This window comes from Passer domesticus, chromosome 3, assembly GCF_036417665.1.
Source record: "Passer domesticus isolate bPasDom1 chromosome 3, bPasDom1.hap1, whole genome shotgun sequence".
In the NCBI taxonomy this organism is placed as follows: domain Eukaryota; kingdom Metazoa; phylum Chordata; class Aves; order Passeriformes; family Passeridae; genus Passer; species Passer domesticus.
Genome location: NC_087476.1, coordinates 3905312 through 3929637, shown reverse-complemented (window position 1 = coordinate 3929637; position 24326 = coordinate 3905312). Strand labels below are relative to the sequence as shown.

General features: G+C 44.8%; 1 protein-coding gene, 4 long non-coding RNA genes and 4 other non-coding genes across 11 annotated transcripts; 3 read left to right on the top strand and 6 right to left on the bottom strand.

Annotated features, from left to right (window-relative positions):
- Window positions 1-105: 105 nt before the first annotated feature.
- LOC135295840 (uncharacterized) lies at window positions 106-790 on the bottom strand. Its single transcript, XR_010357909.1, has 2 exons — window positions 406-790; window positions 106-269 (listed from the first exon to the last, which is right to left on the bottom strand). It is a non-coding gene; the product is annotated as an uncharacterized LOC135295840 (long non-coding RNA).
- LOC135295839 (uncharacterized) lies at window positions 532-5692 on the top strand. Of its 3 annotated transcripts, XR_010357907.1 has the most exons (5): window positions 532-795; window positions 1506-1669; window positions 2312-2354; window positions 2825-2917; window positions 4918-5692. It is a non-coding gene; the product is annotated as an uncharacterized LOC135295839 (long non-coding RNA). The 3 variants fall into 3 exon arrangements; XR_010357906.1 differs by lacking the exon at window positions 2825-2917; XR_010357908.1 differs by lacking the exon at window positions 2825-2917 and having other exon boundaries at window positions 532-826.
- Window positions 3454-6427, bottom strand: LOC135295838 (gallinacin-10-like). Its single transcript, XM_064411613.1, has 3 exons — window positions 6273-6427; window positions 5910-6042; window positions 3454-3835 (listed from the first exon to the last, which is right to left on the bottom strand). The coding sequence occupies exons 1-3, from the start codon at window positions 6328-6330 to the stop codon at window positions 3820-3822; spliced, it is 207 nt and encodes a 68-aa protein (XP_064267683.1). The 5' UTR covers window positions 6331-6427; the 3' UTR covers window positions 3454-3819.
- Window positions 6428-15285: 8858 nt separating this feature from the next.
- LOC135295835 (uncharacterized) lies at window positions 15286-21026 on the bottom strand. Its single transcript, XR_010357904.1, has 3 exons — window positions 20906-21026; window positions 19939-20134; window positions 15286-15489 (listed from the first exon to the last, which is right to left on the bottom strand). It is a non-coding gene; the product is annotated as an uncharacterized LOC135295835 (long non-coding RNA).
- Window positions 18942-19013, bottom strand: TRNAW-CCA (transfer RNA tryptophan (anticodon CCA)). Its single transcript has one exon. It is a non-coding gene; the product is annotated as a tRNA-Trp (tRNA).
- Window positions 20673-20745, top strand: TRNAR-ACG (transfer RNA arginine (anticodon ACG)). Its single transcript has one exon. It is a non-coding gene; the product is annotated as a tRNA-Arg (tRNA).
- Window positions 21027-21088: 62 nt separating the features above from the next.
- On the top strand, window positions 21089-24297 carry LOC135295836 (uncharacterized). The gene is made up of 3 exons (XR_010357905.1): window positions 21089-21585; window positions 23320-23444; window positions 23916-24297. It is a non-coding gene; the product is annotated as an uncharacterized LOC135295836 (long non-coding RNA).
- TRNAR-ACG (transfer RNA arginine (anticodon ACG)) lies at window positions 22066-22138 on the bottom strand. The gene has a single exon. It is a non-coding gene; the product is annotated as a tRNA-Arg (tRNA).
- On the bottom strand, window positions 22654-22726 carry TRNAR-ACG (transfer RNA arginine (anticodon ACG)). Its single transcript has one exon. It is a non-coding gene; the product is annotated as a tRNA-Arg (tRNA).
- Window positions 24298-24326: the final 29 nt, after the last annotated feature.

The following is a 24326-nucleotide window of genomic DNA, read 5'->3' as shown; positions in this document are numbered from 1 at the left end:
GTCACGAGGGTGATTAATTATTTACTGCTTCAGCCAGAGAGCTGCAAACTGAAATGATGGAGAGCAAGAGCAGGGGTCAGCTCATTTGTATTAAATCACTCTGTGTCCCTGCGTGCCTGGAATTTTATTGAAGGGAGTCATAGGGAACACTGCCCATCTCCCTGATTCCTGATTTGTGATCCAGGAGATGGACACAACCCCACAACACAAACCACTCTGCACAAGGCTTCAGACAGGCAGCACATGCACCTGCACCCACAGCTTCACTTCTGGAAAGACAAAAAGGAAAAAAAAATGAAGTTCACAATGTTAAAACACAGCCAGCTGTAAGGAAACCATCAAGGGTGAAATTTACTTGTAGAAACAACAGGATTGAATGGAAAAGGGGAAAGTGCTTTTCTACACCTTGCATAATCCCCATGTCCCAGGCAGCACAAGGGGCAGGGATGTTTAATTTGGGGAGTGAGGCTGCTGAGCAAACCCTGCTGGGCCATGATGTCACAGGTGGTTCAATGCTCTTTGGAACCAAACAACATCAGGGAGAGGGAAGGGGGAATGGCTCCAGCCTCCTCAAATCCCTCCCCCAGCTCCAGCTGGAGAGTGGCAGCAATGCTTGTCCCAGGTCCAGCCTCCCTCCAAGGAAACATAAATGTACCTGGGGTGATAACAGCCCCCTTGAAGACTGCTTGGCACCAGGGAAAGGGAGATTGGACACGGTGCTCCACTTCTTCCTTCTTCTTGAGGACCAGGAAAAGATGATCCAAACAGTCTCCAGTGAACAGAGAAATCATTGAGGTGTGACTGACAGGAAGATGTTGATCTTGAGGTCTCTGTTAGAGTTAATATTTGACCTGGCAGCCAAGCAGAGGGTGGTGGATTTTGTATGGGACCAGTCCTTTTGAAGGAAAATAATTTTGTCACCCAGAAAGAGCAAATTAATCTTCAGGGAGCTTGGGAAATTTGCCTTTACACCTTGGGAAATCACCACCTGTGCCTGTATTCTGGACTGTGGGGAAACCAGTGCAAATATCTTTGGCTCTGAAGGAGTTTCCCTGCTTTTACTTACAACTGATGAGCAGCTAATCTGCCTGATCAGAAGGGGACAATTAATTTAGTGACATTCTTCTCTGTCCCAGCAGTAAATAAACAGGCAGAGGCAAGAAGTGGTGTTGAGTTCCCCTGTCCTGAAGTTAAGGGCATGGAACAAGTGACAGAGAGAGGGGACAAGAGTTTGCAGCCACAGTGAAGGTGACAGTGGGCAGAGGGTAGATGATGTTTGTTCTTCTTGACAGAACACTCAATAAAGGCTGCTCATGCATAAAACTAATTTTCAGTGGGGAAACTCCAGTCCTAGTGACTAAAGTGCCTGTCCAAGGCCAGTCACTGACCACCTCCAGTCTGTGTCCTGGCCATGGACCAGAAAAGGGAGGTGGATAAGTCACTGATAGCTGATTTTTGAAAAGCTGTGTTCCAATCATCATTTTGAAAACTGATCTGTTCTTCAGGTCACCAAGGATGAGCTTTTCTCAGGTCCTGCATCAGCTTTGGAAGAGGACTACCAACCAAAGCAATCTTTTTCTCCCATACCTTGAACACTATCAGAGTTTGGTTTGAGCTGCTGCCCTGGCAGCCCTCCAAGGGAAAACACCAATAGTGTCCCAGGAGGCAAGTTCTCAATAGGCATGGAATGAGGAAATCCTTGGGAAGAACTCTCAGTGGTCACAGCAGGAGAGAAGCAGGACAGGGAACTAGGAGAAGCAGATCCCTGTGGGGCCATCAACAGAGAGCAGTGGGAGCTGTCTCACATAAGGCCAGGGCCAGGTTCCACTCAGGCTCATGGGGGGTGCAGAGGTGAGATGGACACTCAAGGGACTCTGTAGAAATTGGGCACAAATGGAGGAATAAGCCTGGCATGAGGGTGGCTGCTGGGCTGAAGTGCCAGTCCTTGATGGACACAAAGTTCAGTATCCCGACACAGAAATGGAGACAATCCCTTTTGGAATAACACCTCTCTGATTTACACACCAGAGATGTGTTTCATTGGGGTAGCAGGGAAATCTGAGGCTCAGTCTGTTCAGAATTTATCTAATTTAATAGCAGAGATTTTCTTCAGGATGTTGTGGTTTAACCCAAGCCGGAAATTCAGGTTCAGGCAGCTCTTGCTCACTTCTGCCCCAGTGGACTGGGGAGGAAATCAGAAGAGTGAAAGTCAAAAAACTTGTGGGTTGAGATAGAGGCAGATTAATAGCTAAAACAAAATCTGTGCAAGCAAAGCAGAACAAGGAATTTATTCACCACTTGCCACAGGCAGGCAGGTGTGCTGCCATCCCCAGGAGAGCAGGAATCCACCACAGGTAACAGTGACATGGGAAGAAAAACTCCATCACCCCAAGTGTCCCTTCCTTCTTTGTTCTTCCTGCAAGTTTTATTGCTGAGCGTGACCCCACATGGTCTGGAATATCCCTTGGATCCCCTGGGCAGCTGTCCTGGCTCTGTCCCCTCCCAACTCCTTGTCACATCCAGCCCTCCCTTTGGTGGGGTGAGGAGCAGTAAAGGCCTTGACTGAGTCCTGCTCAGCCATAACAAAAATCATCCCTGAATTATCAGCACTGCCCCCAGCACAAACCCAGACCACCATTCCAAACTGAGAAGTAAATTAAATCTATCCCAGCCACAACCAGCACACAGAAGGTACTTGAGGGACGTAGAACAAATCATCAATGTCTGCTTTGTAAGCTGGACACGTCCAGGCTGTGGGCAGTGAGATATCCTTGCTACAGCGTGTTCTTTAAATACTGAATTTTGTGACTGTTGTTGAAAACAGGTCTGTTGTTTTAAAACTCAGTCTATATATCACCCAAAATCTTGCCTCTGTGGAGGGATAGTTCAGACCCCATCATTGTGTTAATAAATTCAGGTGTGTATTTTAAATACATATATATAATATATTACATTATATTACATATAATATATTATATTATGTTATATTATATATTATATTACGTTATATTATATATTATATATTATGTATATCATATAGAATATGTTATATATTATATATTATATATTATGTATTATATATTATATATTATATATTATATATTATGTATATCATATAGAATATGTTATATATACTTTTATATTATATATATTATATATATAATATATATAAAATTTGCAATACTGCTGGTGTTTATTGGTCACCATACAATTATCCTCTGTGTCAAGAGTTGCCTGTAAAGTTCTTCCTACTCAGCTTTCATTCCTGTCATCCTAAATGCTTTATTACCATCATCAGAACTGGTTGCTACTTTAGTCATTCCCTTCCCCAAATCCTTTGGGAATATGTGAGACTGCACAGACACACTTTTTTAAAAAAAACACTGCATCACTCTAAGCCTTGAGTCAAAACCAGAGAGGAAATTACTGTGAGTAACAACAAAGATCACAGGCTTTGGTTTAAGAAAACCTTTATTTTTATGTGCGAATAAAATAATAATATATATATTGCTTCACATCCTCCAAGAGCTGCATGAACCTGAAGTGATTGAACCTCCAAACACCCCGGTGAGGTAGGCTGGAATAGGTGGCCAAGGAGCCAAAGTGGCTTGCGTACTGGAAGCAAAAAGGGAGTGACTTCAGCGAGGAAAAACCCAGATCTCCAGAAGCGGTGTGCTAACAGGACATGCCCTCTGGAAGCTTCTTTTAAAGCTATTTGCAGGAGGCTTTAGATAGAAGAGGAATCCATGAAAATCAGCTCCTCAAGGCAGTGGAAATGCTGCTGGTCCAAGGGCTCTGATCCAGGAAAGCCTTTTCTTCTTATTCTGCAAAAATCCTGCAAGGATAGAAAGGGTCTTGTTATTGTGCTGCAGTTCCACCTCAGGTTGTTCTCTAAAAGCCTCAATATCTTCTAATTACCTTTCAAAATGAACCTACAGGGTGGGTTCAGCCTGCAGGTTTAAAAACCTACATCTCTCTATGTGTGTTGGGTGTCCAGCTCTGCGGATAACCAGGGTATAAGAACTGTGGCCACTGGCAAATTAGTTATATGACCACTTGTAATGACATTTTTTATTCAGTTTACATCAAAAAAAAAAAAGGGGGGGGATTTGATGCAGTTGCTGAACAGAAAAGTTTGGCACATAGTGCCATCTGAAGTGGTCTGGGATATCTGCTTGGCCTCCAGACATCTAAAATGATTGTTTTCCCTTAGAGCTAACTCAGCCAGATACATTGATATGATTTAAATACTCCAAGGCAAATCAAATGCCACTAAACCTCTCAATGTACCCTGCTGAATTAAGCCCTTCATGTCTAAATTCAAAGATTTGTTTTCAAGCAACCTGAGCTGGAAAAAAATATTTATATTGTACTTCAGAACACCCTGTTGGTTTTAAATTCTACTCTTGTATTGGTCAACTCAGCTGAAAATCAAACAGCCAATATAAGAACTTTAATCCTGAACACTGACATCCATCAGTATAAGGCACATTCTTCCAAGAAAAAGTATTTCTGTAGGAAAATTACACCTGAAACCAGACTCGAGAGGTCTTGTTCCTTTCCCAGGCTCAGTTTTCTTTCTGTCAGGTCTAGCAGATGTTCTGACAGAAATTTGGTGTTGGATTTCTCCCACCTGCTCCTACCAGTCCATTTGCTGTCAGTGGAAATTGCTTCCCAAGGAGGATGTGTGGTCACAGAAACTGAGAGATCACATCACTGCTTTGTGAAATTATCTAATGTCAGGTTCCTTCTGTTCCATTTGCTTTCCTGAATTCCCAAATGCATCCTTAGCATCTTATTCCTTAGCATCTTGTTCTCCTGGCAACAAACCTGTCCTATTATTGGAATTACTTGGACTTCCTGAAACCACTGAGAATCCCCATAGGCTGAATAAATGTATAAAATTTTTTTTTCTAGAATCACCTCATCAGATTTCTTCAGTTTCTGGGAACCTTTAAACCCTGGCAATTCTATAAATAACAGAATCACAGAATAAGGAGTTCTGGAAAATTCAGACATCACAGATCTGAGCTCTCCCACTGTTTTGAGCCAAAGTCTATCCTGTCATATCAGTGGCTCAGGGGATCTGCCTGAACATCATGGCTGAGATAAATTTTATCATCACGCCAGTTCTCTTCACCAAAGGTACAGGAACCTCTCCTAATCTGGCACTGAATTTGGGGGTGTGAATGTCACTGCAGCTGCCAGAGACCATCTCGTGGCCATTAATGGAACAAAGTTATTCTAAGAATTAAGTAGATGGAGAATATGTTTTATTTTAAGCTGAAGAGCATTCCTCAAAAGCATGTTCAATACCTTAAGGAATTTTTTTAAAAAATCTGGCTATCAGGGAAACTCCAGACATTACTAGAAAGTGGTTTCCAAGGTCAAAATGAAATGCACACCCAAATCTCCACTCACTGACAAATTCACTCCTCTTCACCTTTCTAAGTTGTGCAGTGGTGGGAGGTAGGAGAGATGGGGAGAAGTTGAAGAGTTCTGTGAACACTTTTCCCCCTTTAAATGTACATTTTCTAGGTAAATTTTAAAATAAAAACAGAGGGATGATAAAAATCTTCCCCTGATGGGTAAAAATATTAACAAGTATTTTCCTAATAATTTCTTGAAAAAAACTTCCTTTGTTTTCCCATTAAAATTCAAAATAAAGTGAAAAATACTGAATTATTGGAAATTTTGACCGTTCTGAACCCTTTCTCCTATACATAACTTCCATTCAAATGAATTTTCTCCCTAAACACACATCAACATTATACATGTGCTCCTCCTCCCTCTGGACTTTCCCACCGAGGGTTGCCCTGCAAGTCCCCCTGAGGTTTTGCTGATTATTCAGAGAAACAGTAGAGAAAACAGGGAACCTTCTGAGGTCCCTGAGATGTTTTGTCACCTACTTGGAGCAGCAGTTCAGCAGCCCCCCGTGGCACGTCCCCGTGGCAGCGAAGGTGGGTGGGCACTCCCCGGCACGGCAGAATTTTCCCTGGCCCCGGCACTGGATGGTGTCCTCAAAAAGAGGGTCTGCAGAACCTGTGGGGAGTGGCAGCAGTTAAAAATCTCAGCTTTCTGCCTGAAATGATGAGAGGCAAATGTTCAACAAATCAGGTGTTTTCTTTTTTAGCAAGAGGGGCATCCTAGGCAAAGATGCTCCTGGTCCCACTACTGCACCATGTCATCAGATTTTGCCTTTTGGATTTTTCCCCCCATGAACACTCTGCTGCTTACAAACCCTTTTGCTCTCTATGATTTTTGCTTCTCACCTGAAGTAGCCTGGAAGAGGATGAGGAAGACAGCGAAGAGCAGGTAGAGGATCTTCATGGCTGTCAGTTGCTTTGGGATTGTGAGGTCCTGCAAAGCACCTGAAAGGCCAATGATGGCTGGAGCTGGCTTGAGCAAGGGCTGGGACAGACACCCGCTATTTATAGGGCCCGTGGGGTTGTGCAAGTGTGACAAGTCAATGAGTAACTCCGTGAACTTTCTGGAGAGGGACCCTTATCACAGATGGCAGCGAATGTGTTGCAATCCCCCAAGGGTGAATTTCCACTTCATGTGTCAGTTATATAATCTGACCATCAGCCAAGCCTGACTGAGCTGCACCAAGTTTCATGGCTTTTGGAAACCTCTTCCCAACACAAGCACCAGGATGGGTCAGGGGGACTTGAAATCCAGTGACCATTGGAGCTGGGACCCAGATTTGACCCTGGATTCATCGCTCACTGACAGTTTATGCAACTTTTGTCTCCATCTCCCCATCTCTGTAGCAGGTGGATGATATCAAAGGCAGAGGAAAGCGTTGGGAAAGACTTGAGGTGATGCAACTGTTCCCTGTCACTTTTTAAACAGGTCTCAGGACAGCTTCACCCACTGCAGGGGGCTGACACAAAGCTCTCCCCCTCCTTCAGTCCTCACTTGTATCACAGAATCACAGAACGGTTTGTGTTGGAAGGGACCCTACAGATCATCTCAATCCACCACCCCTGCCATGGGCAGGGACATTTCCACTAGAACAGGCTTCTCCAAGCCCCATTCAGCCTGGCATTTCATTCCACATCATTCCCACTGCTCTACCTTCAGCCTTAAGGTGCAGATTCTGACCTCTCTACATTCAGTTCATTTGTCCATACTAAAAACCTCAGGAGTTAAAGAGTTCTAACACTCACTAAAATCTCTTCTTTTAAAGGGAATAAACTACTTCCTATACATGCACAAGTTTGTGATGCAATGCCAAATATTTCCCCTTTTATTGCCCCAAAAGGTTGGGAGAATGGGCTGATTCCACAAGAATCATGTCTGACACAATGCTTTGAAGGGCAGCCTCTTCTGGAGCTTCACTTCAGAGCATGATCCCTGCAGCTGTAAATGTTCTTAAAAGGAGATCAATGCAGGAAGGTTCTTCTTCACAAAATCTTGGGCTAATAAACAGCTTAAACACTGTCACAGCCCAGGTGTTTCTGCAGTTCCTACCTCTGACATTCTGGTTCAGTGGTTTGCTTCCTTATTACCTCGTTCATTATATTTAACTCGGAGTTAATGGCATCTTTGTTCCAAGAATTTTTCGAAGGATGAAAACATTACTGAGGTTTATGTTTAATTTGCACAGTAATGGGCCAGCTTGAGCAGCTGAGAGAGAGGTAACAAGGTGAGTTTATGCAGCAAAAAACCAGCAAGATAAACACTGATTTCCCTCTTCCACTCATAAAATCTAACTAACCAAGAAATGCCAAGTGATCCTTTTTTGTCCCTCTTTTTTTTTTTCTGTACCCTTGCCTTGAAAATTGTCTTTGCCAGCAACTCTGCAGCTTTCCCCATTTCTAATGGAGAAGAAATTTAATTTGTCACCCCTCTCCTTTCTTTTTAGTGGGATACAGAGAGGCAAATGCCTGACCTGCAACACCAGCATGAATAAACCAAAAAATAAAATGTTTTTGTTTTTCTCAAGACCCATTGAGATGTGAATTCACTTCACCTGTCTTTCACACAGAGAGAACAGTGTGGGAATGTTGTGCAAGTGGAAGCACTTGTCCATAAGACATCCAGGTTAAGGAGGAGGGGTGTTTTTCCCAAATAAAATCAAAGTGTGGCACTGGGGAAGGTTGTGATTACTTTTTGTTATTTGAAAAAGCTCCACTCACTTCCACGGCTTTATTTTCCCTCTTCTGGAACAGAGTCAATCTGTTATCAGAGTTAAATTATATAATTTCATTTTTATGGAGTGCCATAGCACTCAGATTTTGCTGAACAGCCTCCTTCCTTGCAGAAAGAGAACAGCCCTCTAGGAAACAGGGAGGAAGATTTTTGCAATGAGGGTGGCAAAACCCTGGCACAGGTTGCCCAGGGAGGTTGTGAATACCTCTGGAAACAACCAAGGATGGGGCTTGGAGCCATCTGGTCCAGTGGAAGGTGTCCCTGCCTATGGCAGGGGGTTGTACTGAGATGAGCTTTAAGGTCCTTTCCAACCCAAACTCTTCAAGGATTCCATGATTTTATGGAAGTGACCAACACGTTGAGCCCTGCTACAGGCAACCCGAAAATGTCACTCAGAGCAAGAGGAAAATTCCACGACTTTGACTCCTAACAAAAACAAAAACAGGAGCAGACTGGTTGCTTAAAACCGGGCAAAACTTGTATAAAACAGGGAAGGAGCAGAACAACTCATGCAGCACAGCAGTGACCTGGGGCTGGAACATGGAAGTGTTCATGGAACTCTATCCCACAGTACTCAGAGCCAGGATGAAGTCCTGGAGATCTCTGTTGATCACTAACTTTCACACATGGGGTGGGAATTCAAGGAGCTGCAAGTACCTATCCCAGAGAAATCGAGCTCTCTAAGTAAAGAGGAGCTGGGAGGATTTTGCAATTCAATTTTCCTGAATTTTGCCCCAGCAGCTCCTTTCCAAAGGTGATATTGCAAGGAAAAGCTGTAATGTTGTAGTGTTGCAAACAGCATTTCAAGCAGATTTTTTCAATCTTGTGCAAGACAGGGGTTTTTCTTCTCTTGTTCCCTCCTTGGGTAACAAACTACCCCCATAACAATTCACAGCAAGCTCCATACATGATGTTATATAGGAGGGGTTTGCCTCAGTGTTTTCTCTTAAGTGTCACTCATCAGCTAATGGCAAATGAAAAGAAGTCTAAGAACTACTATGCTTTTGAGAAAGTTTGTTTAAAATAGGGTACATGTATTTGCATGGTGGCAAAATTTCATTTTGTCATTGTAAATATAAATACGCCTCTAAAATCTCATAGACACAGGGTTATTTAAGAAATCAGGTGCTTATGTTCCATTAAAACCAAATTCATGTTAAAACATAATCCAGTACTCTCCTGGCTCTCCTAATGATAGCACAAATCATTATTATAGAATCATAGAATCATGAAAAGATTTGGGTTGGAAGGGACCTTAAAGATCATCCCGTTCCATCTCTGCCATGGGACACCTTCCACTACTCCAGGCTGCTCCATCTGGAACATCCTGGTCTAATGGAAACTGGAACATCCTTGGAACTGTCCAAAACCAAGCTGGATAAGGCTTTGAGGAGCCTGGGGAAGTGGAAGGTGTCCCTGCCCATGGCAGAGGGCTGAAACTGGATGGTCTTTAAGACCCCTTCCAGCCCAAACCATTCTGTGATTCCATGTTTCTACCCTTTGACATCGTCCTGCTAAGGGCATGTGGAAGAGGTTTTACAATGACTTCTGTGAGCCAAAGAAAAGTTTAATAAGAGGATCCATGTCGGCCCCTGAAAGAATTTTCTACCAAGGTCATTGACATAGAAACCAAGAAAGAAAGAAGGATAAATAAGAGAAACCTGCAACTGCCTATTCCAATGAGCACTTTGTCATTCATAACCAATAAGTAAAGTGTAAAATTATGAGTTTTTTAAGAATGTCTAAAAAGCACACATGCTATGATAAAAGTGGTTTGAAGACCTCTGAAAATGGAGTGTGCTGCTTTGTATTGTCTCCCTGTCAACTATGACAAGGGCACAATTAAAATGAGAAAATGAGGGCCAAGATTGCTTCATCCATGAAAATTTATTAGTGGACATCCTCTAATGGATACACTTGGCTCTCACACACAGAATTCCCACACCTCTCTTGTCATTAGAGTGGTTTGTGCCATTCCCATGGGCTAAATAGGTGCACAGGGCAGGTTTTACCTCTGTTTCTCCATCAGTCCTCACTGCGCTTCCAACAGCTACAAAGGTCTCCTACTAAAGAAGTATCCTAAAATTTTTAGATGAGGAGAAATACAGCAGATGAGTTAATGAATCCTGGTGTGTGAGACATTGGCTGGTGTCACTGAAAGGGCACAAGGGGAGGCCCCTGTACATTTGAGGTTCAGGGATGGTGCCGTGCTGAGGTCTGGGAACCTGGTCAATTATTACCTGCCCTTGGCTGTTTTGATCTCAGCTGCTTGTGCCCTCCTGTTGCAATCCAGACACTGAGTCAACATTAAATAGAAATTTAAACGACAGCACTGAACACCAGCTGGGAGAATGTACTGTCCTCTGTGCCTCTAAGCTAAAAGGGAATTCCTCTGTGGAGGGGAGGGTGAGAAGGAATAATAAAGAGTGTTTGAGAGGAAGGAGGAAGACAGGATCTCATGTAGGTTATGGAGAAAAGACTGGTGCTTCTCTTGTCCTGTTGAGGAGTTCCCCTGATCTGTCACACAGCCCTAGTGCTGCTGCTTTTCCCAAAAAATACTGAGACTTCTGTGTGGATGGTGTCCTACAGAATAACACAGAAGCCTTAATTTTTAAGAGTTATTGTGCAGTTGATGACAAGCTAAAACACCAGAAATGTCTTCATTAGATAGTGAGCAGAGTCTAAATGCTTCCCTCTGTAAATGTCTACTCCTGTGGTAGTTTCTGTTGCCTTTGGCACCATCATCAACATCAAAAAAGAATCATGGAACTCCACTGATTTTTGTTAGGTAGGAAGCTGCTAATGCTGCAGCCACAAGAATTTGATTCATATATATCTATATTTATCATCAGTCAGGTCAGCATGGCATTGACCTTCTCCTTGTTTTCATCTGTAGCAGACAACTCCCTTGTGCCTGCTACATCCAAGATCACATTACAATTTACTGAGCTGCAGCTAATTCAGGTAGCAGAGTGTGAGCAGTGATTCAGGATGTGACCACTGAAAACTCATCATCCGCAATATTCAATTATTAGAACAGCCCTGGCAGTTTTGTCCTCTGCTAGCCCTCTGCCAAAAATTCCTGGGCTGTTTCAATGATTAGTCCTGGCTAGGAACTATTCCAGCAGGCAACCTGGTGTGGTCACCTCAGACTAGAAGCCAAAAATTGCACAATATCAGTATGGTCAAATGATGTCATCTCAGAGCCCAGAGAAAAGGCACTGAGTTCCAGACTGTATTTACAACTAATCATATTACAATTATTACATATTGCAACTGTCAGGACGAGAGGACACAGTCTTAAGCTGCACCGAGAGAAATATTTGTTGGATATTAGGAAAAAGTTTTTTACACAAAGAATGATCAAGTTCTGGAAAGGTCTGTCCAGGGAGGTGGTGGAGTCATCATCCTTGCATGTGTTTAAAAGAGATTGGATGTGGCCCTTGGTGCCATGGTTTAGTTGAGGTGCTAGGACTGGGTTGGACTTGATGATCTTGAAGGTCTCTTCCAATCTAATGATTCTTTAATTCTGGGAATTATTCATATTTGTCTGGTTTGGCACCTGCTGCAAATGAGCCTTTTATAAGATGTTTCATCAAGTGTTGTTCTCCCCATCCTCATGGTTCAGTTGTCTTGAATTCCTTTGTCCTGCTGCTAGCAATCTTTCTTCTGCTATAAATGACAACTAATAACAATATTTTTTTTTAATCTAAATATCTGTCTTATACACAGTTGAGTGTCCTGACCAAAGTTTGAATTGCATGGAGTTTCATTCCTGTCTCTGCTTGGATACCACTGTCCCCAAGAGAAATCACAGTGATTATGGATGTGTAAATCCCACTCTGTGAGTCAACCACTGCAGATCTCCACTCGTACAGATGGCACACAGTGAGGGATAACACTAAAAGAAAAGGTATCATTAAACTAACAAAAAAGCGTGTCCATTCAGTTATAAAAGATGGCTTGAAATATCATGTCACAGAAAGGTTTGGATTGGAAGGACCTTAAAGAACATCTTGTTCCACCCTCTGCCATAAGCAGGGACACCTTCCATTATCCCAGGTTGCTCCAAGCCCCATCCAGCCTGGCCTTGGACACTTCTAAAGAACAGAGTAAACCAGCTACCAGCTGGAGGAGTCACCTGAAATAGTTAGATACTTTGATTTACTCAGTTATCTCATTTCTAGCCCTCTGTAAAGCCACCCACAACTTCCAAGGTCAATATCAGGGACAAAACCCAGTTGTGCAAGCCATGACATCATCAAGCATGTCACGAATTTCCAATTAACCAATCAGGGCATTGTGTAATGCAGGGGCCACAGCTGGGGGTGGAGTTTGCTTTCTCCCACCCAAAGGGCCACATCTGCTGGGGATGAGAAGTGTCAGTGTCTGGCTCTTCACTTGTTCCTACACCACCCAATTTTTTTGCTTCCCAAGTTCTAGTTTAAATTTCAGTTAATGTTTTTTCTTGAAAATTTTTTCCCAGGAAAAAAATAAAAAAAAAAAATTGTTTTTTCCTGGAACTACACCCTTTGTGGATTGAAAGCACTTTTTAGATGACTATGTTATTTCTTAGGAGTCATAGACACAGGACTCTGAGCATTTCCTTGATATCTGATGTCCTTTAAATATCTCCTTGAGAAAGCATGAGGGTGGTGAGGCCCTGGCACGGGGTGCCCAGAGCAGCTGTGGGTGCCCCATCCCTGGAAGTGTCCAAGGCCAGGCTGGATAGGGCTTGGAGCAACCTGGGATAGTGGAAGGTGTCCCTGCCTGTGGCACAGGATGGAACTGGATGATCTTTATGGTCCCAACCAGCCCAAAACATTCCATTCTGTGATCTATCAGATGAACCTCTGGGAGCATCAGGTAAATATAATTTCTGCCTCTCCTTTCATTTCATCTCTTCCATTTCATGTCTCCAATCATGGATATTTTTTCCCCACCTCGCTGGTCTCCATGCTGGGGGATGAGGTTTTCTGCAACCTCAGCTGGGAGCAGGGCTGACATTGCAGCAGCTGTACAGTTCCAGCAGGGAAGAATCCCTCAAATAACAGGGAAGACACAGAGTTGTTAATTATCTCCCTTCCACACAGACATGTTGACGTGGCATAAACCATCCTGACTCTCATCTGCTGAACTTTACAAAATGTTCAAGATGATTTTCAATGACCCCAAACCCCCTCTGCACAGATGTCTCCACAGAGCCACGCAGGGCCAATAGCTCCTGCTCCCCTGTGCATGACTTTCCTGGGAAACCACGTCTTGAACAGCAGCACCTCACCCCTCCTGAAGGATGGGATTCCTCCTGGGTAATGAGCCACTGGGAAACTGACCTTTGTAAAGGCCATGACTTCCTAGCATCATCAAGGGCTGCACATTTTCACTCCCACGCCTTTGCTGGGGGTCTAAAACAGAGTTCAACCCACCTTTTACCCCCATCTCCAGCCCTCCAGAGGGGCAGTGAGGTTGAGTTTGTGGGTGTGGGTGCAAAGGTCCTTTCCAGCCCAAACTATTCTATGATTCTGAGGCAACAAGGGTGGCTGGCCACATCCATACTGTTGAATTCCTTCAGCTTCAGGAGCAGGTGGCTGGATTAAAACTATCCACAGGGAGTGGTTCCTAGCCCATACCAACCCCCATGGGTTTGTGACAGTTCTGGGCCCAAACTGAGCCAGTTTAGCTGATATTACAGAGCCGGGCCCTGTACCTCTGTCCCTACTCTGCTTTACTGCCAGCATGGACATGGTGCTGCTCCAGGACATTTTGTTATGGATGTTCTCACAGGAGAGGGTAGATAGAGCCTTTCCTTCCCTCCTTCCCCTCCTCACTCCTCCTGCCCCAGGACACTCAGCAGTTCTCCTGGCACATTATTTGGACCAAAGCTGTCGCAATCACACCACAAATAAGTGAAATCTCTGGCTTTTACCCTAAAATTTAATTGGCCTTTCAGATTACAGCAGTTCTGTATTTAATCAGCCATTTCCACCATGTAAAGGACATAGGTTTTGTGCCGTGATTTAGTTGCAAGAACAGTTTTGGTTACAGGAATATGATATAAAATCTCAGAAGTATAGAGGAAGGAAGGAAGGAAGGAAGGAAGGAAGGAAGGAAGGAAGGAAGGAAGGAAGGAAGGAAGGAAGGAAGGAAGGAAGGAAGGAAGGAAGGAAGGAAGGAAGGAAGGAAGGAAGGAAGGAAGGAAGGAAGGAAGGAAGGAAGGAAGGAAGGAAGGAAGGAAGGAAGGAAGGAAGGAAGGAAGGAAGGAAGGAAGGAAGGAAGGAAGGAAGGAAGGAAGGAAGGAAGGAAGGAAGGAAGGAAGGAAGGAAGGAAGGAAGGAAGGAAGGAAGGAAGGGAGGAAGGGAGGAAGGAGGGAAGGAGGGAGGGAGGGAGGGAGGGAGGGAGGGAGGGAGGGAGGGAGGGAGGGAGGGAGGGAGGGAGGGAGGGAGGGAGGGAGGGAGGGAGGGAGGGAGGGAGGGAGGGAGGGAAGGAGGGAAGGAGGGAAGGAGGGAAGGAAGGAAGGAAGGAAGGAAGGAAGGAAGGAAGGAAGGAAGGAAGGAAGGAAGGAAGGAAGGAAGGAAGGAGGGAGGGAGGGAGGGAGGGAGGGAGGGAGGGAGGGAGGGAGGGAAGGAAGGAAGGAAGGAAGGAAGGAAGGAAGGAAGGAAGGAAGGAAGGAAGGAAGGAAGGAAGGAAGGAAGGAAGGAAGGAAGGAAGGAAGGAAGGAAGGAAGGAAGGAAGGAAGGAAGGAAGGAAGGAAGGAAGGAAGGAAGGAAGGAAGGAAGGAAGGAGCCAAACTGTTGGATCAAATCCCATTTGCAAACAGCTCCTGTTCTTACATAAGGGGCAAAATCCCAGGGAAAAGTTCAGGCAAAGGAAGAAATTTGGTTGATTTTCCATGCTTAAAAGTCTAAGAGCTATATTATTTCTCTGTCAACTTTGGGAGATGGGGAATGATATGCTAAGCAGGGCAATCTTCACCAGCCTCATCTTGCTATTTTCTTTCTTGGGAAAAATTCCCATCATGACTTTTCCCCTGCAAATATAAGGCAAAAAAAGTGTTTAACACAATTCTGAGGCTTTGAAAAGCTAAGGGATTGTGATAGAGCAGGGAATGCAATTAGGATGAGCTCTGGCTTGTATTCATTTAGACATTTATTAGTTTTAAAAATTTACTCTTGATTACATCCACTGCAAGTGTCGGTGTCTGCTCACAAGGCTGGTGGCCCCTGTGCATTGTCCAGGTTTTCTTGGAATTTGTTCTGATATTCACCCAGTTCCTAAGACAGCAACCTGAAAATCACTCATGAGTACATCCTGGGTCTGCACCTGGCAAAACAGCTGAAAAAATAGAAAAAAGAGTTTACAAGAAATTAATTATGAATCAAGGTCTGGAATCTGATGACAAATAAGTTTAACGATTTTTAGGCTTGGGGATTGCAACAGAGATAGAGATAAGAAATTACTTTGAGCCTTTTTTATTGTTGTTTTCCCCTGAAATAAATCCAAGGAAGTATTTCTCTCTTGAAGATTCTTAGCTGATAATCCATCCCATACTGGTTTATGGCCTGATTCTAAAGATATCAGTGTGCAAGCTGAAACCCTTCTACCTCCTGATTGCAGAGAAAGATAAATAACAGCCACATGCTGCCAACAAAATGTACATTGGGAAAGAAATTACCCAGTACCACAACCTGGGTTATTTTCCTCTAAATCCATTACCCCCGAGAACTTCTGTTATATATTTTCCCACTTGTTCAATTTTATGAAGTTTACTGCTGTCAGTGTGGCTTTTAAATAACTGGAATAAAATTGCCAAAACTCCACTCTTTGGGTTTTTTTTTTTTTTTCCATGCCATTGCTGAAGATATTTATAAAAATTTGTCCCCACATGGAAGATTGAGCAATCACAGCCCTCGTACCCTCATCCTGCTCCACACTAAGGCAGGAGTGAGGTGTAGATGTAAACAGGGAAGAGATGAGAGCACCAGGGACAGGCTTGGCCAGAGGAAATGAGAGACACAAAGTCTGTTAGAATCACAGAATTACTGAATTATTTAGGTTGGAAAAGAGCTCCCAGACCACTGAGTCCAATCTGTGACCAATCACCATCTTGTCAGAGCACTGAGTGCCACGTCCAGTAATTCCATGGACTCTTCCAGGGATGGAAGCTCCACCACCTCCCTGAACAGCCCCTTCCAACTCCTGACCACCCTTTCCATGAAGAAATTCTTCCTGGTACCTAAATGTTAATTAAAAAAAAAAATGTTAATAGGTTTATCCATCACTTCTGTCATCCTCCATCACTTCTCCAGCAGTCACTTCATTGATTGGTTCAAGTGCTGATGGAAAGAAGGTTAAAAATCTTTTTTTTTGGCATGGAATGAGCCTCCCTCCACAAACAGGAGGACATACAAGTTGCCCAGAAATGGTGTGGAATCTCCCTCACTGTAGATATTACAGAATTGTTTGGACACAATCCTGTGTCTTCTGTGTCTTCTAGGACGAGCCTGCTTGAGCGGGAGGTTGGGCCAAATGACCTCCAGTGGTGCCTTCCAGCCTTTTCCATTCTGTGTTTCTGTGGTCTTTATCCTTAGAAAGCTCCAGCAGACCAAAAACAACCTTTCCTTGGTCACTCACAGGGAGATGTGACCTTGTCCTCAGCTTGGACACTGAGACTTGAACCAACAGGGTGGCGAGAAATGAAAACAAAACTTCAGCTTCCAAAACAGTCATGGGATCATTCTAGAAGGAAGCCTGGTGACATAAGAGTGACACTGTTGCTTATACAGACAGAAAAAAAAAACAAACAAACAAAAAACAACAACAACAAAAAAATGAAAACAAAAAACCAAACAAACAAAAAAAAACCCAAAACAAAAACCAAAAAAAAAAAAAGAAAAAAAAAAAAACCAAACCAAACCAAAACAAACAACCTTGCTGCCTGACAAAGCATACTTCAAGTTTCTACAGAAAAAAACATTTCCACCAGACACAAAAAGTCCAGAACTGAACCCAATCAGTCACTGTGTGAAGGAGTCACAGCTTCAGGTTTCACATCCTCCTCTGGTCAAGCTACTTCTAAGTCAATATTCAGAGTAAACTGCTTTGTGTAACAGACCTTGATAGGGCTGATCACAATTCCCTGAGAACTGGATTTTCACTGGAAAATAAAGTTATATAGGAAAGATAATTTGTTACAGGAATTTACAGCAACATGGACTATTTTAAGCCCTTCTCTCTCACATTTCCCCATTTGATGCAGCCTCAAAGATTTCCTTGTTTATGCAAGACAGACTATTTTAACTGGAAACACTTGGAGAGTCTCAAGATTATGAAACAATATTGGCTATTAAGTAGCTTATGACAACTTTTCTTGAATTGGAAACAAGTTCCACTCTCTGTTGAAGTGTCCCTTTGATTAAACCTCATCACCAGGCTCTTCACAGAATCATCAAATGGTTTGGATTGAAAGGGGACCTTGAAGATCCTTTCATTCCAACACCCCTGTCATGGGCAGGGACGCCTTCCCTAGATTGTGATTCAAAATGTTTCTGCTTAAAAAAAATAAATAAATAAAGCTTTCAGCAGTCTTAAGAGTTTGGTCCTTTGAAAAGTGAGAATAGTTTTAAGCTCAGCATTTTTTTAAATGAAATGTTAAACTGTTCCTGTTGCCTGCAGTGAAAATACTTCTGATGGGAAGTCTACAAGAATAATGCTTCCTACCAGATATCCTTTCAAGAGAGTGACAGTTGTCCCAACAGCACCATCTTGGGAATTGAAATATTTGGACCTTTTTCATGTGTGGAAGACTTTCAAAAGGAAATACCTGATTTTCTTTCCATTCTGAGAAGTCAAAGGGACAGAAAATCACATTTTGGAGACAGAGCCAAAGACAAGGACTTTTGACTTAATGATCTTGGAGGTCTTTTCCAACCTCGATAATTCTGTGACATTAAAAGCAGTGAGGCAGCGACATCTTGAGGAAATCCCTGCTCACTCAACCCTTTGGTGGCACTCCAGGAGTTATGGAATGAGGGATCTTAGGTTCTTGTATTTGTTACTGGTCCATTGTCTTATCTCAGTATGTCTCCTGTTTATATATTTTAAAATTCACCTTGAAAGAGCCCTTAAAGGAGTTCAACTACTTTTTATGAATTACAACTCATATAAGGTCCTTCCTACAGATTCAAGCCTTTTTTCCAGCCCTCCATCCTCTCTGTCCATCTCACCATGGGGAATCAAGAGAAGACTAAGCAGAGAGTTAAAGATCCTGATGACCAGTCCTGATGGTTCAGCTTAGGCTCCCCACAGCCAGGTGTTTCAACAGAATAAAAAAAAAAACCTCACTGACACAGTGAAGCAAGTTCAGTGAGAGCCATCAAGGTGTTCATGGAGTTGGATATGGGGGGATGTGAAAAGAGATGGGGAGAAATTGGGATTATTCAACCGGAGGAAGAACGTATAAAGGAATCTTATACCCCTTAACAGTTCCTTGCCTTTCCAAAGGCATTTGGGACCAGAAGAATTGATACCCTGACATGAAGCCACATCTGGGATGCCCCCTATTCCTGTCAGCTTTGCCAGCATAGGATAAGGGAAAGCTGAAGTTGCATTTTGAAGAAGCATAACTCTGAAGATACTTTGAACACTCACCCAGCAAGGAAAGACCACTCTGCCATGGCTCATCCACTGCCCTTCAGCAGGAATTTGGGGTACAGAGTTACAGAGTGGGAGGGCAAAAGGAAATGTGCAGGAAATGCCCATCTCACATCCCCACAGAGGGGACATCCTGACCCCGGTGTGATTTGAACACACAGCCTTCTGATCTGGAGTCAGACGCGCTGCCATTGCGCCACGAGGTCAGGGGTGGGATGTTTTCCCCTCAAATATCATCCTGGAATTTGGGGTCTTCTTTGAGGGAATGGGAATTTTGTTTCACCTAACACAAGAGTGGCACCATCATTGCCTGCCTTGCCTTGCCAAACAGAGAGGGCTCTGAATGAGATACTTCACAGGAAGAAGGACAAAAATGGCCACTGCCCAGAGCAGCCCTGCAGAGCCTCTCCCAGGAGAAACAGACTCCTGGATGTGGTGTCTCCAGAGGGACAGGAAAAATGGTGGCCCAGTGTGGGAACCCTGGTTACTAAGAATTTTAGACTTTGTGTGCTGACAGGCACTGACCCCCAAGAGAACACTGCATTTGACCTGAGGCTGTGGAGAAAGCTTCCAAAATTAAATGATAGAGCTGGGAGTATGGATGTGTAGTTTGAATAGAAGTGTGTAATATCACGTGGTGGGAAACTTAGAGTGTAAGGTTTTAGAATAATGTATATAAAAAAGATAGAGGTTTTAGAGCAGAAGCTAGTCCATCTTGTTCACCTTCTTCTTCACAGGTTTGAGTAGTATTGTGTAATTAGATTTAAAAAACCAGCATTGCAAGCCACAAGTAGTTAGTTATTAAGTCAAATATAAAAAAAATTTGTGTCATTGCTTAATTAAACAGTTTATCCTTAAAAAACCTTAGAGAGAGACAGAGAGAAATACAACTTCATTTTTAGCTTGTTAAAATAAGATACTGTAGAACTCACTGCTTGTAAAACTATAATATAGATAAAAACTAATAAACATCTGGGTCCAAACATGAAATTCCATCTCACACATTTAATCCCAACCTTAACAAAAAAACCCAAAAACTCCACAGGCCAGCACCTCCCTGGGGACAGAAGCCCCATTCACCTGGAAGATGCATGGATATCAAACCCATGATTCACAGGGCACTGGTCATACCCAGAGTGCAGGACAAAGCAGGGAGGTGTGGTGGGTGTCTGCTGCACTTTGCCTCATGAGGAAGCTGAAGGGAGTGAAGGCTTTCTCAGAAAAGAAGAAAAAGCTTCACAACTGCAGGCTCAGTTGCTCCTGGGGCACCTGGACTTATCTCCATGTGATGTTTCCCCGTAAGACCAGTGAGGTGGCACAGTCAGTCCTGGAGTGTTTAAGAACAATGGTTCAGTGTAAGAGATGGAAATGGAGAGAGGTTCCGATGAACACCACGAGGAGTTTCTTCAAGAAAAGAGTAAAAAAGAAGAGTCTGGTCCATTCCACCTCAGAGGCCAGGTGAGAATGTTCCTGAAATGAAGGAAGAATGTGATGATGGCTGGAGACAGGGACCATGGACTTCCCAAGGGCAGAACACTGAGACAATACAATTCCTTCCTCAATGGCCAAATGGACACTGAGGAACATCATTTGTCTTGACTTTGGTTTCACCTCTGACAAGGTCTCCCAGATGTGTCCCTGCAGCAGGACACACACACAGAGCAGCTGAGCTCAACCCAAAGGCAAATCAAGGGCCAGGACCAGGCACTGAGAGGGTTGGGGTCAGTGTTGGTGGTCCAGGGGACCCTTCACTGCTGGATGCTGAGCTGGGAGAGGTTTAAGGCCTCTGTGATGGGAGCAGAGGATGTTCCACAGAGGGAAGGACACGGCCAGCCTGGCAGGGACATGGGGATGACCAGGGGACAGGGCCAGTGGCGCAATGGACAACGCGCCTGACTACGGATCAGGAGATTGCAGGTTCGACTCCTGCCTGGCTCAACCCTTTTAGCCCATGGAAATTCCTCCTGCTCCCTTTATGAGCACCCTCCTTCTCCTGCCCATCATCCATCCTCCCTCAAGCTCCTGAAGTTGTGTCCCACACAGGGCCCACACCAGAGCCAGGGACATCACAGCAAATCCCAAAACAGAGCATAGATACCTCCTGAACTGCTGTCCCTGAGCCAGCACTCCCAGGATGTCCTGGCACCTGGTGTGCCCTGGTCCCAGCCCCCTCCAAGGCTCACACTGGTCTTGCTGCCCTTTGTCAGTGCCTTGCCAAGTTCTGCTCTGTAAGCAGTGCCCTGCTCACAGCTTTGATGTCACAAAATGATGTTCCTGAGATGGTGATGTTGGAGAGAAAAAAAGCCTGGAAGGTTAAAGACCTCAGGAAGACAGCTGTCCCTTGTCACCTCCACCACCAGGCAGGACTTAAACCTGCAGACTCCTGATCCGTAGTTAGATGCGTTCATGATCCACTGAGCAACTGGCCCCAGGCTCTGATCCCACCTGCTGTCCTCACTTCAGGACCACATGGATTTATTGGTGGTTAAAGGGAAGTGGCAGGATCTCACCTTGCTCCCCCCTGCCCATTCCATGTCAGCCTTGCCCTCCTCACTTGTGGTCCCACTGGTTCCACCACCCAGGAGAGGAGATGCCTCTGCTGAGCTCCAGGCTCAGCTCAGCTGCTCTGGAGGGCTGGAGGGCACATCTTGCCTTCCTATGGGATGTGTGGTTAAATTTCCCAGGCCTTATAGAACTCTCTGTGGTGCCCAATGGAGGAGAAAGCTTAGCCCAAGGCCATGTCCACTTGCTCCAGCCTGGTGACAGAGGGATGGGCAGGTGAGCTGTAGCAAGATCTTGCTTGATGGCCAATTGTGGTGGGGTACCCTGCACATGGACACCTTAAACCTTCCTGGCCCAAACCACAGACACAGTGAAGGTACAAAACAGTGATGACAACACCATGAGTGTGCAAATGTGGGATGAAGCAAAAAATGAACATGGAAACAGGACTCTTACATCAAATAACAGTGATTCAGTGATTTTTGTTGGAAATGACATGTGGCGGTCTGCAGTCCAGACTTCTCAGGACTGCCTGCTCAGACTCTGAATATCTACAAGGATGTAGAGGCCACAACCTCTCTGGTCTCCTCTCTTGGTGATTTACCATCTCACAGAGAATTTTTTTTGCCAGTGTGTCCAGTCAGAGCCTGCCCTGATTCAAGGGAAGGGACAACACCAGAGAGAGGCAGGGCACCATGGGGGAAGATGTCCCCTGTCACCATCAATATGACAGCCAGGCCGTGGGCAGGAAAATTGCGAGCCAGGCAGGAGTCGAACCTGCAATCTCCTGATCCGTAGTCAGGCGCGTTGTCCATTGCGCCACTGGCCCAGCCCTCCTGGAGCTCTGGGGGCTTCCCATCGCTGGGTGGGTTTGTGACAGAATTAATTAAATATAGGAGAAATTGATCTTAGAAGGTCCCTGGGAAGCAGGTGATCCAATCCCCAATCAGAGCACAACAGTCTTTGGCATCAGGTTGTAGCCAAACCTCAAATAACTCCAAAGATGGCAGCTCCAAAGCTTCTCTTGGACCTTGCCCTACTCTGAGACCATTGCTGTCACATGCAGAACTTGGCAAGGCACTGACAAAGGGCAGCAAGACCAGTGTGAGCCTTGGAGGGGGCTGGGACCAGGGCACACGAGATGCCAGGACATCCTGGGAATGCTGGCTCAGGGACAGCAGTTCAGGAGGTATCTATGCTCTGGGACTTGCTGTGGTGTCCCTGGCTCTGGTGTGGGCCCCATGTGGGACACAACTTCAGGAGCTTGAGGAAGGATGGATAATGGGCAGGAGAAGGAAGGTGCTCAGAAAGGGAGCAGGAGGAATTTCCATGGGCTAAAAGGGTTGAGCCAGGCAGGAGTCGAACCTGCAATCTCCTGATCCGTAGTCAGGCGCGTTGTCCATTGCGCCACTGGCCCTGTCCCCTGGTCATCCCCATGTCCCTGCCAGGCTGGCCGTGTCCTTCCTTCTGTGGAACAGCCTCTGCTCCCATCACAGAGGCCTTAAACCACTCCCAGCTCAGCATCCAGCAGTGAAGGGTCCCCTGGACCACCAACACTGACCCCAACCCTGTCAGTGCCTGGTCCTGGCCCTTGATTTTTCTTTGGATTGAGTTCAGCTGCTCTGTGTGTGTCCTGCTGCAGAGACATGTCTGGGAGACCTTGTCAGAGGTGAAACCAAAGTCAAGATAAATTATGTTCCTCAGGGTCCATTTGACTACCAAAGAAATAATCTCTTCAAAGAAATCTATTATTTTGGTCTTGGGTGGTCTGCCTTTGGTAAATCCTTGGCCTTCCAGTCATTTGCACATCTTTGCTCCTTTTGGGCATGGCTTTCTTAGGGGTTGTTTCCATAGTGTTCAGGCAGATCCCAAGCTGTGATTGCCCAGACTAAAGCTTTCCAGATGGTCTTTCTTAATATTCTTGAAAAAAATCTTTCCATGTTGTTCATCAGAAACTTGTCCCTATTTCTATAATCCCACACAGCGTAATTGCTCTTGATTCCCCTCCAGATATCCCCTGGACTGACCATAGCACCCCATGTTACCCTGCCAGGCAAGCATGTCCAGAAGTGACTGAGCCCGGAGTTAAAAAGTTTCCTGCATTTTCCTGAGGAAGGCATTAACTCCTTCTTGAGGTAAATTATGTCCTATACCCACCACAACACAACCTCCCTGCTTGCATCCTGACCCATAATTTCCATCCAGCACAGCTCCCTGCTCAAAGGAGAGCTCTGGGCATCATGTTCCCCATAAAGTCTAGTCCATGCCCCTACACCCTGAGCCCTGCCCCTCTGTCTTGGTTTGAGAAGACAGATGTCTGCTAAGGAAGGCAGGAGCCTTCCTTGAAATGAAAAATGCAAACCCCCTCCCTCCAAATTATTATAGTTTTGAAATTAGGGGCTCTCAGGCAAAGATATGGGAATAGGAGTAACAGCTCTTTGCAAGGAAAATTAAAAATACAAATGCAATAGTACAAAAAAAGAAAACAAACCACTGCCACAGTCAGAATATGACCTGACCCCCTGTGGTTCAGGGTGTTGGTGGCAGTCCCATTAAATGGTGGCTGCAGCCCTCCTGCAGTGCCAGCTGTGGTTCTGTTGGAGCAGGGATCCTGTACAAGGGTGGAGTTTTCCTCTGAAGCTGTAGATGGGCCTGGTCTTCCTCTGGGAATCCAGTGGAGAAGAAAGCTGCTCCTCTGGGAATCCAGTGCAAAAGGCTGCTGTGGTGTGCCAAATCTCAGATTATATCCAGGTAGGAATGCTTGGCTCCTCCCCCTGGGTGGAGCATCTCCCAATGGGATTATGTAATTTTTCAGCCATGCAATGACACTCACTGGCTCATGAACAGAAGATATTTCCTGGATTGGTTGTGGAAGAGACAAAGAAAAGCTGCCCAATTAACAGAAAATACCTGCCCCACCTCCAACAGATGGAAATAGAATACACACCCCCAGCCCAAGACCCCCTCCCACAGAACAGCTCCCCAGAAAAGCAGAGGGGTGCCAGCGGAGCCCCAGA

Excerpts from the sequence above, each read along its gene's own strand:
- LOC135295838 (XM_064411613.1), bottom strand. The coding sequence starts at position 6,330 with ATGAAGATCCTCTACCTGCTCTTCGCTGTCTTCCTCATCCTCTTCCAG. Across the intron at positions 6,043-6,272 it reads CCTCTTCCAGGCTACTTCAG|GTTCTGCAGACCCTCTTTTT; the intron begins GTGAGAAGCAAA and ends CACTCCCCACAG.